General features: G+C 46.3%; 1 protein-coding gene across 1 annotated transcript in view; it reads left to right on the top strand.

Annotated features, from left to right (window-relative positions):
- Window positions 1-19,492, top strand: part of LOC147684854 (maestro heat-like repeat-containing protein family member 1) — a 90,706-nt gene that overhangs the window by 61,496 nt on the left and 9,718 nt on the right. The window contains exons 13-14 of the mRNA XM_086942398.1: window positions 4,202-4,321; window positions 5,336-5,434. Of these exons, the coding sequence (XP_086798524.1) occupies window positions 4,202-4,321; window positions 5,336-5,434 (219 nt within the window). The remainder of the gene's footprint in view (window positions 1-4,201; window positions 4,322-5,335; window positions 5,435-19,492) is intronic.

Here is a 19,492-nt window from a genome sequence, read left to right as displayed (position 1 = left end):
ACGCGGATGACACTCAACTGATCCTATCACTCACCAAAGACCCTAACACCGCCAAAACCAACTTACACGAAGGAATGAAAGAAGTAGCCGAGTGGATGAAGCACAGCCGTCTGAAACTGAACTCAGACAAAACAGAAGCCCTCATCTTAGGCACCTCCCCCTCCACCTGGGATGACTCTTGGTGGCCAGAAACCCTTGGAAAAGCACCCATCCCGATGGACCACGCACGGAACCTGGGCGTCATCCTGGACTCCTCACTCTCGATGACCAGACAAGCCAACGCCGTTTCATCATCTTGCTTCAACATTCTTCGCATGCTCAAAAAAACATTTTGCTGGATCCCCACCGAAACTAGAAAAACGGTCACCCACGCACTGGTTACGAGCCGCCTAGACTACGGAAACACTCTATACGCCGGTACCACCGCAAAACTCCAGAAAAAACTCCAACGCATCCAGAACGCTTCAGCCAGGCTCATACTAGACATCCCGCGTAAAGAACACATCTCTGGTCACCTGAAAAACCTCCACTGGCTCCCCGTAAGTAAGAGGATTACTTTCCGCCTCCTAACCCACGCACACAAAGCACTTTACGAACTTGGACCCGAATGCCTCAACACACGACTGTCCTTCTACACCCCCTCCCGTCAGCTACGATCCTCCAACCAAGCCCTCGCCATTATACCTCACATCAACAAAACCACCATGGGAGGTAGATCCTTCTCCTACCTGGCAGCTAAAACCTGGAACTCACTTCCCACTCACCTTCGCCTTACTCAGAACCACCTAGCATTCAGAAAACAACTTAAAACCTGGATATTCGACAAGTAATTCCCCACCCTTCCTCTAGCGCCTTGAGACCCTATGGGTATGTAGCGCGCTATATAAATCTCTTGACTTGACTTGACTTGACTTGACCTGCTGGGTATGCCCCCTCACTAAACATTCCAAAGAGGTCAAATTGAGCCCACAATTCACCTGGATACAGGAAGGTCACACTAACTGCAATACAACAAAAACTGTGTTGACCTGATCACCTGCGCGTGTGGCCTTCTTTACGTGGGAATGACCATGAGGGCTATCAAAGCAAGAATATTAGAGCACCTGGGCAATATCTGCTGCAGGCATAGCACTACAAAAATGTGCAATAACTTTTGTGACTCAAACCAGTCTGCAGATAACCTCCAGTGGATGCTTTTTAGAAGCAACTAGCTCATGAAGCTCTGTTAACCTTTTCAGAAAGGAGCAATGGTGCATTTTCTGCCTCTTTTCCAACAGCAAAGGTGTGAACGAGGAAATCCTTTGATGTGAGGTGTAATTCCCCAGTTATTCCCCTGCGACATCAGATACTCCCTTACCATGGAAGCATTAATATTCGCTTCATACATGGGATCTGATTTAACATATCACCACTAACACCATGTCACATATGGGACGGCCTGCTATGGAGTCTCACACACCACACTAAGACGTGCTTATAGTAAGTATTTTGTGAATGGCCATGGGATGGGCCTCTTCATCATTAACACAAATGTTTCTGTTGATACCATTGAGGCAGTACCCCCCCCCCCCATCAAAACATTAACTGCTTTACCGCGGCGTGAATTCTGCCGAGGTGCGGCGGTTTTAATCAGTGGGCAGGGCCGCGTCAGCCAACGGACTTGCACAGCACTACGGAGGTAGTGCTCGCGATGGCCGTTGGCTGACAGGAGCACTAAAGGGGTTAAACTGTCTTAGTCTACTGTTTTGGACACTGCTGTACTAATACCATTGATGACTTTGGACATTTGACTGCCACACTCTCCAAGATAGCTGCCACTGAGGGATGATAATTTCACTACACCAGCATGCGAGGGTTCACTCATATTGGCTTGAGCATACCCCTTCTCTTCTCCTCAATAGCCATTGGTCCAATAGTGCTATCCAAGCCTCCTAATATATTGGAAATAGACCACTTGGCCGCCCCATGTTGCTTTTTAATGAATAGGCCCATATATCCAACATGTACCTAGATGTCAATATACCTAGATTTCACTATGAGAGATGGCTAGCGGTTATCTGCACCGGGCTTTCTCTCCGTCACTATATATCTGAGAGCAATTAGGTGCCCCATAGTTTTCTACTACTGTCACTGTCCATTAAGAAAACATTCAACAGTCTCAGTTTACTGCTAAGATGTTGCCTTTCAAAAACCATTGTTGACTTTGGGCTGGCCTGCATTTGACCACTACACATTCTGAGATGGCCACCACTGAGACATGATACCTATGTTACACCAGCATGTGAGGTGCTTACTCCTATTGGATCAATATCGCCCCTCCTCTCCTGTCATCATTGGCCATTTTGTCATCCCTCCTTCCTGTAGCTGCACGTACCCCACCTGAGATCAATCACTTCAATACCTGCACCTTAAAAGGCAGGTCTTCTCCTCTGCTGAGTCTCTATCCAGGTGACCGGAGGAAGGTAGTTCTCCGGCACTCTCTGTGCAGAAATCACATAAGTATGGTTGCTTCTCTAGAAAACTCTCAGCTTTTCCTTTTCTTTTCACCCTAAGATCATTTGGGTCCCCTGGATTTACTGTGTATTTATGTTGGGTATAATTGCTCTTACCACAGTTAGCAGCTAAGCTCCACCATCTGCTTTGGACCTATGGGGCATTATATATTGATCCAAAGGATAAGACACATCATTCACACCTGAGGACAACTAATCACTTATGATACACTGTGTAACACCAACACAGATTGGTTTTATTTTGTCTGGTAGACCAATGTCTACTTGCCTGTTCTTTTATTTTCGATGTATCAGTGTGAAATGTATGTTATTATCCCACTGCCTTTTTCACGGAAATCACAACACGGTTGTTACAACAACTGCGTTGTATTTCTGCATACCATTACTCAGCAAGTTGGAATGACGACTTGCGGAGGGGGGGCGCTGGATGTTGGAATAGTATAACATACTAATCCAACTCCAGTCTGTGCGGACAATAGGGAAGGTGTTCGATATTAAATCCAACACCCACCCCCCCCCGCAAGTCGTTGTTCCAACTTGCGGAGTAATGGTATGCGGAATCACAACGCGGTCGTTGTAATGACCGCATTGTGATTCCCTGCTGGGAAAAAGATTTGTGGTAAACGCTGTTTACCATCAGCGTGTGCTTCACTTCTTTCATGTTCTGGTAACTGATCAGCGCCAACAATAACATAAACATATCTACCTTAGGAGACATTATGATACACCGTGCTGAAAAAGGGATCCTGGTCTAGTGACGCATTGGACCATACATTCAAAACATTTGTTTACTGTGTGTTTTCTCTATTTTCTCATTCATTTTCTAGGTTGGAAGATCAATTTTAAACTTTTTGAACAAGGTATTTTCCTCCAGGGGAATGCCTTCACTGCATATTACGTCTTAAGTGAGGGGTAGGTTTATCCCCCTTTTCTTTTAGATCCTGAAGAAGAAGCGGGGATCTATTTTGGGCCATCAGTTGTTAAACATGTCAACCACGTGACCACACTCACAGAATACATCATCTCCCTGTAGTAGCCCCTACCAAATTATGATTTTTTAATCCTGCCAGGAGAACCATCACATTAAACTTAAGTTTGGTGTGTCTTAGACAGCTTTAGTGTCCCTTTATTTCAATATACACATTCACTCCACCCCATACATTCAAAACGCCCTCACACTGGCGCTTCTCATCAGACGGCAAAAAAATTAAAGGTCTCTGCTAAAGCGACCCTTTGTGGAGCCATAGGAGGAGCAAGTCCAATGATGATACATTACATCCTCATGGATGTGTGAGGGTACCAAGAAATACTTTTTAGGATTCCTGCTTCTTTGCCCGCATCTTTTTCTTCTTCACTTTCTAGAAGAAAAGTACCTCCACTGCTTTTTGCATTAGCACTTTCTGAGCCTAGGTACAGGACCTTTATTGGCTCCCACCGCCTCCTCCTTTTTGTTCTTTTGAGTCATATTTATGGGCATGTATGAATCTTTACAATGTCCATAAGATATAACATAACATTACATAATAAACATTTCTCTCAACTCATTAAAAGCAATTTCAAAGTGAGAGACAACGTGTGTAGAGTTTAATCAAAGATGAATGCTCCTCTATAAGTAGGACTCTCATAGAGTGGGCAAGAGTTGCTGCTTATTCTGAACTCTGACTGTCTTTAATTCACTCCCATATTAGGGTTTTATTTTCCGGTGCATCGGTAAGTGCCTCGCCGCCTGTGATGATACAGCGCTGATCTTACACTTCCTCCGATGCATGTTCTTATCTGCCCGCTTCATCTTAACTCCTAACCATTCAGTAAGTACCAAGCGAATTTCTTAAAATAATCATAGATCTATTCCCCTGTATGACCAGAACAGACACATGTTGAGAAGGAAGTCATAAGGGACTGAGGAGCATCTGGGTGCACATTGTTCAGGTTTGTAACTTCATTACAGGAGCTTGACGGTAAATTAATGATGACTGGTGAAACCTTCCTCACTCAGCACTAACTCTCATCCATAAGTGTGATATCTACTCCATGGATAGCCAAATCATATCAGACTGAAAACCCTCCACAGAGTAGATGAGGACTAAGTTAGCAGAAAGTAGACTAATAGTTTCTTTGTTCAGTGGTCACTGCTGCATTCCATCAGGGATAGTTAGGCGCCTCTTTAGGTGATCTCTCCTGATAGATGCAAGTGATTGAATAAGATTAGCCAAGTTTAATCAATATAGCAGATAAAGCGGAGGAAGGTCTAAAGCTATGTAAAAGCTTTGAAACGATTCTCTCAGAGAGACCTACTAAAAATACAACAGAGCTGTCTGTTTCTACCTGTTGTCAGGGGGGAGTTCTCAAGGATTGAAGGGCAAAGCCGAATCTGGTGTAATCCCTGCACAGTAGACTTGAGGAGGAAAGGATAAGCCCTCGTGCTAAAGAAATCTAATTTCTTCGTCACAAAATAGGCTTGTGAACTGAACTTTCCTTGCAGTGCCTTTATGTAAAACACTAAAACGAGAACCTAGTGACGAAGCACAGGTAATGACTAAACTCTTATCTTCTTATCCAAAGATGCTTCTTCAGTCCCATGGTAAGGACACTCCAGCATAGCTGTATAAGAGTATCCTTAAATCATGCTTTCTGGGCATTGAATATTGAATATATTTGCTTTAGTAGTGGAGAATCATTCACCAATGCCAGTTGTAAACACTGAAGGTCCAATCAAGAACCAGATCTTTAGCTTTTCTTTCTAATATGTAATCTCCTGTCCTAAATATCTGTGTTTGGTTAATGTGTCCCTGAGGCTGTGAGTTGTCTTTGATTCTTTTCAGGATATAGTAATTGGCTTTCAAATATGTGCCAGAGTTCATGAATTCGAATGCCGTCAAGTACTTGAAGAGTTCAAGAGTTCCCTTTTAGCTACTGAGCAGGTAAGAACCATGCATCTCTTTCTGTGTCATATTTTGAACTTTTCCCAGCAGTAGCGGTTCACATTTTCAAAGTGTATTTTAAAATTAGATAAAAGTTTACAAGGAAAAAAACAAAAATATGTCTAAAGACTTATGTGGTCTACAATACTGAAAACAAAAATGTATCAAATAGATGGCCAGTGCAGCCTTCCGTGCCTGAAGTGTACATAACATTTGTTGAGAAAATATTGAAATTTGTTAAAAAAAATATTTTGATGGCACTTATGATACCAAATGCAACAACCTCTTAAATTCACCATTAATGACAAGTAATTCCACCTTCACTTCCTCCTTTGGATTACTCATGACTTCAGAAATGATAGAGCACAGACGGAAAGACTGCTATCCAAGACAACTCATATTTAGGAATGTGGGTTTACAATACAAGACCGGGACTAAGACCAGGCCCTGGACTCAAGGGTGGCGAGGTGCTCAGGAGCAAATGTCAGGCTGGGCTCTGAATCCCCAGAATACAGCAACATTGAGGAAAGGGACAGGGATGAGGATATATTCCATAGCACACAGCTTACTGTGTTCAAAACTGCTGCTGAAATAGTGACTGGTCCTGGCCAGGAGGCAACTGGTACTGACCATGGTGTGTTTTTATACACGATTACCAGTCCTCTCTTTTGGCAAGGTGGAGGGGCCTTCATAAGGTCAACGTGAACAACCCACCCTGACAAATGGCAGTGTATTGCAGTGTGATTGCATTATAGGGGATGAGAGGATAGTTCTGATAGCACCCAATGCTATGTTGGCTAAAATACTGCTTCCAAGTTATTAAAATCAAATCGGAGCGCTCAGTCAAATCTCATTGGAAGCAAGCCTGCCTATAAGACCCGGCAATTAGATCTTAGATGGGACTAAGAGGGGCTGCAATCAAGACAGGAAAAGTTGGGGTAGAAGCTGCAGAGGGCTGCATACTTCTGTGCAGGTTTTTTCTAACCCGCAGAAACACTCGGTTTACTTGTGTACTTTCTTTCTGGTCTCCTCCTTTGACTTTGTGCACATGTTCATGTTTAACAGCGTGAACACGTAATAATAATAAATTACGTTTTCATTTATAGGTCTTGTAGATGTATTTTTGTTGTTTCATAGCGTTGCCACATGTCTTGAAGATACTATTTTTAATAGTTCAATAACCCAGGCACAAATAAATATCATGTGGCCCAGGGCTTTAAGTGGGCTGGGTCTTGCCGGTGCACCAGCAGTTCTAAAAAGCATGTGCGGGGACGGCTCCCCTTCAGGCTCTTTATTTGCTGACACCCTCCGGGCAGAAACCTCAGTTTTGTCTGACTCCTGTTTTCCCTGGAATGTCTGCTCTGATCCCACTGCTTGAAGAACTAATGTTCACTGCTGCTGGGAAGCGTGGCTCTTTTCCCAGTGCAGCTCACTGTGCAGAACAGCAAGGCACTTTCTAATATAATGCAGAGTACATCATTACAGTGTTCACCACAAATGACATTAACTTGCATTGGCCTCTACTAGAGAAGGTTTCTACCCTTCATACGCTTGTATACTTTTACAGACAAGGCAACTACTTACATGCTCTTGTTACACAAAAGGACCTATTCCCCAGCCAGGGCACTCCAAGGCCACGTTATGCTATTCTCTGTTTTTTAATCTGTCAGTTTATATAGAGCAAACTTTGTCCGGGGGCACTAAAGCACTTTACATGTAAACAATACGTTTTTACGTGACAACTGTTATGCAGGAAGAAATGTTTTGAGTGTGTAATCATACCGGGAAACCTCTTGGAGTAGCTGTGCGCCTTACAAATTCAAAATAATAATAATGATAATCGAGGTATTGGAACATGCATTTTGTTAAACGCCAATGTTGTTAAAAAGAAGTTGCGCTGAAAAAATAGTTATGAGGGAAAGGCAAGGAATTTACTTGAATATCCCTCTTTAAACACAGGAAAAACCAGGAGAGGACCTATTTAAACTAACCTTTGCAAATCCACCCTTTGAGAGAGAAAAGACTTAAAAGGAAACAAATTATTTGAAAAGGACCAAGCATGTTTACCTTCAGATATAGCCAACAGAAATACATACCATTGACAAAGCCGACAGCCCTGGCTTGTTGTATATGCATTGTTACTTGCTGTAGTATATATCTGGATGCAATGACAGTAGTACCAAAATATCAGTGGGGCGGCACACTATGCAAAAGCACATATTTTTAGCTTATGTGTTTTAAGCCACGTGCTTATTTATATCTGCCTCTCCCCTTTGAGAGACCCACCAGTGTTTCATCCCACATAGGCCCTCCGTCGCAGGCCAGGGTCTATTTCACAAAGCATGCTCTGAACAGTAACTTGCTACATTCTATTTTTTTTCTTTCTGAGCATTATGAACTGGCAACTGTGGTAAACGTTTATGCATGTGGTAATTCAGCATTATTCAAAGCTGGGAGAAGCATAGTGATGTCGTGTTGGATATTTGCATAATGCACCCTGGCAGCTGGGGTTGTTGCAAATTGCTGGGGGCTTTGTTTCAATTATTTTGTGGCTAATCATGTTAATTGTTCTCTGATTCTAACTCCTGTGGCCATGAACCCCCCAAACTGCAGTGGAACTGAACGTGCAAGCAATTAATTGTCCCTGGCCACCGCCCACCTGTGCAATCTGCAGGTAGGGCCTTTCTGATAGATACATCTGCCGTGTGGATTCCTCACCTTGTGAATATCCCCTTGCGTCAGCAACATTCGGAAATTCTTTTTGTAGCCTCGCACCGATGTGGACTTGGACATCACAGAGACACAGCATCGCACGCGACTCCACTGACGTCACCGACGCCTACAATAGGCCCACGCCGGCGTGATGACATCAGTTCCCTTTTTTCCGCGTCGTTGATGCTAACGGTTATCGGGAATCTCTGTAGCCAACTGGTACTTTGTTGCCTTTTTGTTGCCATTTTCTGCTTCTTTGTATCCTGTCTCTTCGACGATGTCATCTAAGAAGACCGGCTTCAAGCCCTGCAGGGAGTGCGGTAAAATGATGTCTATTACCGACCCACATGATGACTGCATCTGGTGTTTGAGTTCCGACCATGATGTGGATGGTTGTTCTTCTTGTCGGAGGATGAACCCGAAGGCCCTGAGGGAAAGAGAGGCCAAGCTCCTGGTTGCGAAACTGAAGGCTGGGAAAGAGAAATCGTCGAGGTCTCGTTCTCGAAGGGCGAGGTCGAGGACGAAGTCGAGATCTGGATCTCGAGAGGGGTTGTCTTCGAGGTCGGCTTCGGATCATGCTTCGAAGTCGAAGGAGAAGCATAAGAAGAGGAGACATGAGTCCTGACGTTGTTCCGGTAAGGAGTCGGGCTCGAGGTCGAGGTCACCGAAGAAGGTACATTCTAAGGTGGTTACTCTGGATGTCTCTGAGCCTGAAGGTGAGGTCTCTCCATCGGAGTCGCATGGGCGGTCTCCGACTCCAGCCCCGTATCCGACTCCGGCTCCGAATCCGTCTTCGGCGCCGTCCCCGGCCCGAGAAGAGGAAGAGGCCCAGGAGGATGTGGATTTCGCGCCCGTCGAGGAGCCGAATCCGATCCCTCCTCAGGACCGGCCTGAGGGTTTTCAGCCGCCCTTTCCTGCCCCAGGCCAGGACCCTTCGGCGTTCCTGAAGGCTATGTATGGCATCTTCTCAAGGGCGTGGTACCCCTCTGGTGCACCTTCGGGTCCCATGGGTCCTTTGGCTTTCAGTTTGGAAGTTCCTCACTCCTATCCTCCAGCTCCATTTATGCCTTATATGCCGGCTCCGAGCCGCCTTGGCAGTTTCCGGCTCCGTCGAATTCGTCAACGCCGATTCCGGCGTCGCCCGCTCCAGATCGTCCTCGAGGGCATTCCACTGTGCCATCGGATTCGATACCGGCGTCGATCCTGAATCCGCCGGGGCCGCAGGAGAGGTCCAGAAGGGAGGCTCAACGCCTTTTGGAAGAGCAAAGGTACTTGGATTCACATTCTGATGTGGAGGAAGGTGAATGAGGAGAGCTGTTTTGAGGAGTTGGCTGATGCAGGAAGCCTGGATTTCTCTCCGGAGTGGGAGTTGCCCTCAGGCTCTGGTGCACCTTCTAAGGATGTCCAACCTTACCATTTGGTTATGAGGAAGGCTGCTGAACTTCTTCAATTAACTTTGCCAACGGTGGAGTTTAAATCCAATATCCTCACTGAGGTTTTGCATTCTCCGAATTCCGTGGTTGAACCTTTGCTTCCATTTAATGATGCCTTGACGGAGCCCATTATGGAGGTGTGGAAGAAACCATTGTCAGCTCCTGCGGTTTCTAAGAGGGTGGCGAGAAGGTACAGGGTTGCACCTGAAGACCCTGCTTTTCTGTCTTCTCATCCTTCACCTGAGAGCCTGGTCATTCAAGCAGCCTGTTCTAAGAAGAATGTTGGTGCCTTTCCCCAGGTTCCTTGTGAAAAGGAAGCAAAAAAACAAGATCAGGTTGCTAAAAAGTCCTTTTCATCAGCAAGCATGGCGTTGAAGTCGACTAATGCCACTTGTCTGATGGGGAGGTATGTGCATGCCCTTATGGATTCTTTGCGTGTCCTGGTTCCTAAGGTTCCTGATGCCAGCAGGAAGGATTTTGAGGAAGTGATCTCTGATACTCAGGCGGTGGCTCGCCAGGTTATACAAAGTGGTCTGGACACTGCGGACTCTGTGGCGCGTATCATGGGCACTGCTGTCGCCACTAGAAGGGCAGCTTGGCTGAAATCCTCGGACCTTTCGGCTGATGTTCAGGCGACCTGCTGGATCTTCCTTTTGATGGTTTTGGGCTCTTTGGGAAGAAAGTTGATGCAGCCCTGGAGAGATTTAAGGACAGCAGAGCGACTGCTAAGTCTTTAGGTCTCCAGATCAGGGGCTCTTCAACCAACAGGAGGCTCAGGGGCTTTGGTCGCTCTCTCTTTTGGAATTACCGACAAGGTCAGCAGCAGCAGCAACAGCAGCTGCATCAGCAAAACTCCATGTACAGGTCGTACAGGGGAAAGCAAAGAGCGCGTCCTCGTGGACGTAAGGCCTCTTCCTCCTCCACTTCTTCCAACCCCCCTGCCTCAGAAAAGCAGCCCTAGATCCGCTATTCAGGATCATGTGGGTCCGGTTGGGGGTTGGCTTACCCATTTTCTACAGGATTGGGAATCGGTTACATCAGATCTCTGGGTTCTCAATCTTGTAGAAAATGGGTATGCCCTTCCCTTTCGGGAATTCCCTCCGTATTACCCTCCTTGCCAAGGATTTTGCACCGAGGAACATCTTCCACTTCTGCAGGAGGAGGTGCTAACTCTGTTATGAAAGGGTGCGATAGAGGTGGTCCCAGAGCAGGAAAGGGGTCAGGGATGTTACTCCTGGTATTTCCTGATTCCCAAGAAGGATGGCAGACTTCGTCCAATCCTGGATCTCAGGATCTTGAATCTCTATCTGAAACAGGAGAAATTCAAGAGGCTCACCCTTGCTCAGGTTCTTCAAGTGCTGCTAGAAGAAGACTGGATGGTGTCGCTCGACTTGCAGGATGCGTATTTCCACAACCCAATCCTGGAGTCGCACAGGAAGTATCTCCGTTTTACGGTGGGATCGCAACACTACCAGTTTGCGGTTCTTCCGTTTGGTCTTACTACTGCGCCTCGAGTCTTCACCAAGGTGATGGCGGCGGTGGCAGCACATCTTAGAAGGTCAAGGGTTCCGGTTTTCCCCTATCTGGACAACTGGCTGATCAAAGCAGAGTCGTCAGAGAAGGTGCTCCATCATCTGCAAGAGACAACTCAGTTGTTGTACAGATTGGGTTTTTCAATAAATGTACCTAAGTCTCACCTGGTGCCCTCCCAGCGCAACCTGTTCATAGGTGCTGTACTGGACACAACTGTTTGTCGTGCATTCCCTCCTCCTCAAAGGATTCACAACATTCAGGAAAAGATTCCTTTGTTTTTCAATGGAGCGGTCGTTCCAGTCCTGATGGTCCTTCGCCTGCTCGGTCTGATGGCTTCATGCATTCTGTTGGTCAACCATGCACGCTGGCACATGAGGGCATTCCAGTGGTGCCTCCGCTGGCAGTGGTATCAGCACAACGGGAATCTCAGGGAGTCAGTGAGGATCTCCAGAGAAGCTGCTGCGGATCTGTCTTGGTGGGGCGTGGAAGGCAACCTGTCTCAAGGGAAGCATTTTCAGCTGCCTCCTCCGGTGGCCTCAGTAATATCGGATGCATCCACTCTAGGGTGGGGTGCTCATCTGGGGGATCTGGAGGTCAAGGGTCTTTGGTCTCCAGATGAAAGGTTGCTTCACATCAACCTTCTAGAATTGCGGGTGATACGTCTGGCGCTCAAGGCCTTCCTCCCTTCCCTTCGCAGTCGGTCGATCCAGGTCCTGACGGACAACACGACCGCGATGTGGTACATCAACAAGCAGGGAGGAGTGGGGTCGCAGTGTCTCTGCAGAGAGGCTCTGCGACTCTGGTCCTGGGTTCAGGACCACCAGATTTGTCTGATGGCAAATCATCTGGCCGGAGTTCTGAACGTGCGAGCAGACAGTCTCAGTCGGCAGTTCTCTGCCGACCACGAGTGGAGGCTTCACCCGGAGGTGGTTCGTCACGTCTTTCGGACGTGGGGGACTCCTCAGGTGGACCTGTTCGCTACTCGCGAGAATGCTCACTGCCCGTCCTTCTGCAGTCTCCAGTATCCGTTGCAAGGAGCCTTGGGGGACGCGTTTCAGTTGAGTTGGGAAAGACGGCTCCTTTACGCGTTTCCTCCCATACCTTTGATTCCTCGGAATCTGAGGAAGATTCACCAAGACCAGGCCCAAGTCATATTGGTCGCCCCGGACTGGCCAAGAAGGGTATGGTATTCAAATCTTCTCCACCTCTCCTCTCACCCGCCGCTCCGTCTCCCTCTCAGGGCAGACCTCCTCTCTCAGATGGAGGGGCCCCCACCTCCAGACATTGCAACTTCATGCCTGGAGATTGAACAAGGCAACCTGAATTCCTTTTCTCTCCCGCCTGACGTGGTGGATGTCATCTTGTCAGCCAGGCGTGACTCCACTAAGTCCGTCTATTCATATAGATGGTCAAAATTTGTCACTTGGTGTGGTGGGAAATCTATTGACCCTTTGAGAGCCCATTTGTCTGATGTTCTCCAGTTTGCTCTTTCTCTGGCGCGGCAAGGGCTTGCTGTTGCCACGGTTAAGGGCTACCTTTCTGCTCTGTCTGCTTTTCTCTGTTTGCCTGACCAGCCTTCTCTTTTTAAGTCTCCTGTAGTTTTAAGGTTTTTGAAGGGCCTCACAAATAAGTTCCCTCCTATTCCTTTTATTGTGCCTCAGTGGGACTTAAATCTTGTCTTGACCTTTCTGATGGGTGCTCCCTTTGAGCCTTTTCATAAATGTCCTATGAGGCTTTTGACTCTTAAGGCAGTCTTCCTCGTTGCAATAACCTCTGCAAGGAGGGTTAGTGAGCTTCAAGCTCTTAGTTCGAAGCCCCCTTTCTTGACCATTCATGCTGATCGAATGGTTCTTAGGACCAGGGCTGCTTTTTTTCCTAAGGTGGCTACTCCTTTCCACCTTGGTCAATCCATTACCCTCCCTACCTTTTATCCTCCTCCACATCCTTCCAAGGAAGAGGAGAGGTTACACCATCTGGACCCTAAGAGGGCGGTGTCTTTTTACTTGGACAGAACTAAAGATTGTCGTTTGGATGACCAGCTCTTCGTTGGGTTTGCTGGCTGCAAAAGAGAAAGAGCGGTCCAGAAAAGAACATTGTCAAGATGGATCGTACTATGTATAAAGATCTGCTACTCTTTGGCCAGTAAGGAACCTCCAGAGAGTATAAGGGCTCATTCTACTAGAGCTAAGTCGTCAACCTCAGCATTGGCTAGAGGTGTTCCTGTAGAGGACATTTGTAGGGTGGAAACTTGGTCTTCCCTCCACACGTTCGCGAAGCATTACTGCTTGGATTCCGAGGTGAGGAGGGACGGCCTCTTTGTGCGCTCTGTCCTTCAGGATTTCCTGGTTTAGAAGAGTGGACACCCTCCTCCGGGAGTGGGGACTGCTGTGGGACTCTATTCACAAGGTGAGGATTCCACACGGCAGATGCATCTATCAGAAGAACAAGTTACTTACCTTCGGTAACGCTTTTTCTGGTAGATACTATATCTGCCTGTGGATTCCTCACTGACCCGCCCGCCTCCCCGTTGTCCACTCTTCTATGCCAGAGTTGCTGTAATGTGTTGTATATACATTGTGATGTTAAGGAGATGTTTCCGTTGCTTTCTTGCACTTGCTTCACACTGTGTGTTTCTCCTTGGCTATTGTGTACAGTGTATACTATGTATATTTCTACTGTCATTGGTCCGTCCGTGTGCCTCGATGGCACGGAAAAAAAGGGCGGAACTGATGTCATCACGCCGGCGTGGGCCTATTGTAGGCATCAGTGACGTCAGCGGAGTCGCGTGCGATGCTGTGTCTCTGTGACGTCCAAGTCCACGTCGGCGCGAGGCTACGAAAATAATTTCCGAATGTTGCTGACGCAAGGGGATATTCACAAGGTGAGGAATCCACAGGCAGATATAGTATCTACCAGAAAAAGCGTTACCGAAGGTAAGTAACTTGTTCTTCAGTGCATAACGTGGCGCGCACTGAAGCAGCCTCTCACTCCGTGTGCCGCCTGTTCAATAAAATGTGAACATCAGCCATTTTTCTTAGAAAGTAAATGTGGGTGAAAAGGTTGGCATGTGTATGGAAATGAGTGGCAAACCCTACGTAACCACACTATAAACATTCTGGCAACAGTGGAAGTCATTTTACAATCGTTATCTGATCTGAAGAAACCTTCTACATATGTTTCTTTTCTTAAATGGGATTATACTGTAATTGCATGTACAGGTGATTTTCCTAGGATTACCTTTGTACACGTGTTCTGCTTTCGTGGGCATTGTCCCAAGGGCATGATGAAATGTTGCACATGTATTAGAACTCATAATTTCTGAATCTACAATTTTTTCCACTGCCCCTATATCATGGCCAAAACACAGGCAGCCATTTTCTTTGTTGGGCATACTGCTACCACCGATTCATAAACCACAATATCTCCTTGGTTGCTCTAGCTTGCTCTCTGCCTCACTCTGAGAACACGGAAGAGAACACATGTGCGCTGGCACAGGCAAAGCATTGTAGCGCTATTCAAATATCTATCTGATGATAAACTACGCAGCTAGATGAAGTCATGTTTTTTAAGTCTCTGGCTTTCTCAAATTGAGATGTACTGCATCTAGTGTATGGGCTTACGCCTGCCCATAAGCTTCCCATTTTCTGCCACCATCGTCGCTCTTCAATTTTGTCCACCTCATTCCACTGCATACCATGCCACATATCTCCACTACACAAACTTCACACCACGCCACACAATTCTGCAACAAAGAATTCCAATCTACCACATCTCTCACTTGCACTATCACCAGCCCTGTCACCTCTCCCCTACACACACACTGCCCCCCAATCTCTCCCTCACACTCCCGGCACTCCCTCTCATCTCGCAATCCCTCCGTCCCTTTCATCCCTCCCTCATACTCCCTGTCTCCTCTCTATCACTTCGAGTCTCATGACGTGCTCAGCTCATCATGAGCCACGGTGCTCGTGTGCTCATGACGAGCTCGCTCGTCATGACCGTTAGAACGCTCGCATGCTGGACAGATTCCACTGCTGTGCAAGCGTTCTAAAGAAACAGGTGAGCACACGACCATCGTGGCTCATGGGCGCTGTGCGCGCCCCCCAGCATAGCAGGGGAATTTGCCCAGCTGTGAAGGGGCTATAAAGCCTGCTCACACAGGCTACTTTCCTGTACCACCTCACGCTCTGCACTGGTCCAACTCTCGCCTCTCCCATATGGGCCACTTTTACTCGTACCTCCATCTCTCTCTGTCTCTTACTTTCTCTCACCATTCTCTCTCGCTCTCTCACACTCTTTTCTTGCCTCTCTGATATGGTTCAATTCATGTCTTTCAGCACAGTTTCTTTCCTGGCCTTTTCAAAAAATTTCCATCCCTCAAACCCACGCTCTCCTCCTCTTCTTCAGGTGTATTCTGTCTACACATGTGCTCCCTTTTTATGCATCTGTGGCTTCTTTCTCTCACATTCTTTCTGCTCCTCTATCTCAAATTCAATCATCACTTCGTGCACAAACTACCTATTCCTCTGTATCCTCCTTTCTATCTATTCTGTGCAGCTCTCACCCCTTTCTATTCACCATGCCACATAATTCCACCACAGAAATACACCATACAATTCCATCCATTCCACTTCAATGCACATAATACATCTCAACACCACATACATCCACTACACTCCAAACCAAGACACATAGGTAAAAGAGTTTTGGGCCCGATGTAGGCCGCCATTTGCCGGCCGGTAACGGCCGATTCGGCCGTTACCGACCAGTAAATGGGTTTTCTTGATGTAGGGGGCCTATTTTACCGATTTGGTAAATTTACCGAATCGGCAAAATACCGAATAGGTATGTTTACCGATTCGGTAACTTCCATATGTAGGTGGGACTCTTCTGAGTCCCAAAGGCCTGTTAGATTCGGTATTTTACCACCCAATCCAATTGGGTGGTAAAATACCGAATCCAGGTGTGCATGCACACCTATGCCATGTGACAGACAGACATGCCCTTAGGGCATGTCTGTGTGCCACATGGCACACATGCCTGTATTTGGGGTGCTATAGGGTGTCAAAGTGACACCCCCTGCACCCATGCTGCAATCGATATTTACCGAATAGGTAAATACCGATTCGATAATGCCCACTGATTCCTATGGGCTTCAAAGCCCATAGGAATCAATGGGCATTACCGATTCGGTATTTACAGAATCAGTAAATACCGAATCTCAACGATTCTGTATTTACCAAATCTGAAATACCTACATCCCTCTCCCTCCATTTTACCACTTCTTAAATACCGAATCGGTATGATTCGGTATTTAAGAAGTGGTAAAATGAATTTACCTACATCTAGCCCCTAGTCATTTACAATGTCAATAGCTCTAACTCTCGCAAAATGAAGACATATTGTATTGCAATTGTTTGTTAAATTATCCAAGCCTATAACTGCGCAGGTCTCTGCTTATTGACTGAGGGGTATGGCAGGGGTGATGAAGATGCTCAGTGGCTAACAAAAGCAAGGCAATGAAATGCTCAGACTAGATGAATAGTTTAGAAAAATGCACCAGCACCAAAAAGTCGGTGCCTACCTTAACCAATAGCTGTTGATCCAGAAACATCTAATATGATTCTCTAAGAATACGTCAGCCACAACAGCAGTCCCAGCTCTTTCTAGGTAACCTTTTCACACTGCACTGGTATTGCATGTATGTATGCAGAGATATTTCTATAATCTGAACATCAGAAATATTGGAGTGTTGATGGATGGGCCAGCCCATCAAATAATGTACTCCATTTGGACAGGGCAGTGCAGGCATGTACTCCACTGATATACAGCCCACCATATAGAGGGATTTCTGCCAGCCTGAAAATTCCATGCTAGTTTGTAGGACTGGAGTCAGTAACATTAAAAGTTGTGGTAAAACCCAGCTCGCACAACTGCAGGTCCGGGTTTCACTGTGAAGTGAACAGATTAGTAGCGTTTCATTGCTGCATTTCACCCTGATTCGAGAGCAGCTATTACACAAGAGGAAATTCCTGTTGATTTGTCCTGTAGCTGGATAGTAATTTCTTTCTTTAAAAAAAATCTTTTAATTGAATTTTTAACAATGTTAAGATCACAATACTGTAGCACTGCATTGTCATACACCCCATGCTCCCCTTGCACAACAACCCTTTTAGTTCCAGAATACCATGAAGTAGACCCCAATTATGTCAACTGCGACCAGTCCGGTAAACTATGGCGGGATCTATGCTCCAGACAACTGTGTGCTTTCCCTCAAGAACTTCCTATGGGTTGTCTCCTCTGATTTGATTTAAAAATGTGTAAAGTGCACAAATGCCCTAACGCGTCTTGGCGCTACTCTGGGTATTTTTTGCTGCTCTTTCCACTGTCCCCAAAGTCTATCATACTCTTGTGAGCATCCACTGGACCTATACACTGCTTCCTTAACTAAAGAACAGTAATCCATCCCTCTTGGCGGTTTGAGATTGGGGAGGCCCCATGGATCCCCAATGGCCCGCTATGTGACGTTTAGCCAAAACACAACCTATCCCAGCCATCATTTTTTGCACCCTTACCCATCCCATCCGTGGAATACTTCCATGATTCCCAATATGGGGTTGCATTCTATCAGAAATCGACATACCATATCTAGGTTGGAGAAAAGCAGGTTCAAATAAGCCTTAATCACCCGGCATTCCTATCCCACATGCATAAAAGAACCTCTGGCCTGTCCCCAACTGAGATATTCAGGGCTGCTGTCACTCCCCATCCCCCACAGCCCGTCAGGGCTGTAATACATTCTAGGAAAGTATTTAACCAGGTCTAATCTAAAGCAAGGCAATATTTCCAATTCTCCAGTTGCCATTGTTTGCCTCAATCCATTTGTAATCATCCAAGGGCCGCAGGCCTGATTCCTTTCTTTCGTGCAATTTGTTTAGCAGGTCTGGAATGGGAACGGGAGCCCGATAGAAGTAGTAACCGACCGTTAACATACTGTATTGAACTAAAGAGAACCTATATTTAAGTCTGGTACATGAGTGGCCACAGGTATGCCAACAGGTGACCACAACAAGATTTGAGCGCTGGATATTTCCAGAAATGTGTGGCAAGACAAACCCCAGCCCTGAAGAAGTTGCCGACCAAGTAAGACAGGCAACAAAACATGTTGGCTTCCTATAGATTAAGACGAATCTCAACTGTAGAGTATAGATTTTAATAGGAGTAGATACCCAGCAAAGAATAGAGTATTACGCAGCCAGGGATAGTTAACCCATTTTTAGACAGGGTAGAGCGCTGAATAGTGGTTCTCTTACCCTTGGGGGCAGGTGAACATAGATGTAAATAGGTAGAACCACTTTTGAGTTTTTTTTACTATCAGTTACCCTTTCACACTATTTCTTTTGTGTCTTTTTCTTTCTTGGTTGAAGGAGCCAATGATGATAAGAGGAACAAACTGACGAGTACCAGTCAGCAGTTCCCTGGTGGTTGCTCCTGTGAGGTTCCTTCCTTCCTCACACACATTTTTTCATAGACATGTAGTATATCGTCTGGATGATAGCCACGCAGGCATATGTAGACACACACTGGTTTTATTAGTAAGATAACAAGAAGGTACACCCTGTCTAGAGAAATAATGTGGGTGATAGATTTAAATAGATCCACACACAGCAATATTTATTTATTTAAATGCTTATAGAGCGCCAGAATCGAGCCCAAGGGCTATCTCCGCGCTATGGCCGCAAGCACAGGTGACTGAATAGCAACAGTACTGGTGAACTGATGATGCGTAGTGAGGAGGTAGAAGGCTTATAAAGCAGTGAACAGATTGGTCTTTAGTGCTTTCCTGAATGTAAGGTGGTGGGAGATCTGTCTGAGGCTAAGGGGCAGATTGTTCCACAGAGTTGGCCCCACTGAGGAGAGGGCGCGGCCACCTTGTCTTGTCTTTTTAATGAAAGGAGAATTAAGCAGGAGCTGGTTGCTGGATCGTAGATCACGTTCCGGTCTGTAAGGATGAAATAGTTGGGCTAGGTAGCTGGGGCCATTTCCAAAAAGGCATCTGTGGACAGTGCAACAGATCTTGAATTTGATCCGTTGACGTACTGGGAGCCAATGAAGTTCTCTCAACAGCGGTCCAGAAGGAGTTCTAGGGGGGGCAGACAGGTGATGTAAGAAGAATTACCTATGAGGATCAGGACCAGGTTTTGTTGTTGAGTACACTTTGAGTGGAGGGTAACCTGGGTCCTTTGCTTGTCCCTCTATGCTCCTAATTGTGTTTATCACCAGAGTTCTGTATAAGCAAGATCTGTCCTTCCTACCAATAACTGACATCATGAGTCAGATTTCTTATGGATGTACTCAGTGACAGCTGTATACATTGTGC

Source organism: Lissotriton vulgaris, chromosome 10 (genome assembly GCF_964263255.1).
Source record: "Lissotriton vulgaris chromosome 10, aLisVul1.2, whole genome shotgun sequence".
NCBI classification, from domain to species: domain Eukaryota; kingdom Metazoa; phylum Chordata; class Amphibia; order Caudata; family Salamandridae; genus Lissotriton; species Lissotriton vulgaris.
This window is presented reverse-complemented; position numbering and strand designations above follow the sequence as displayed.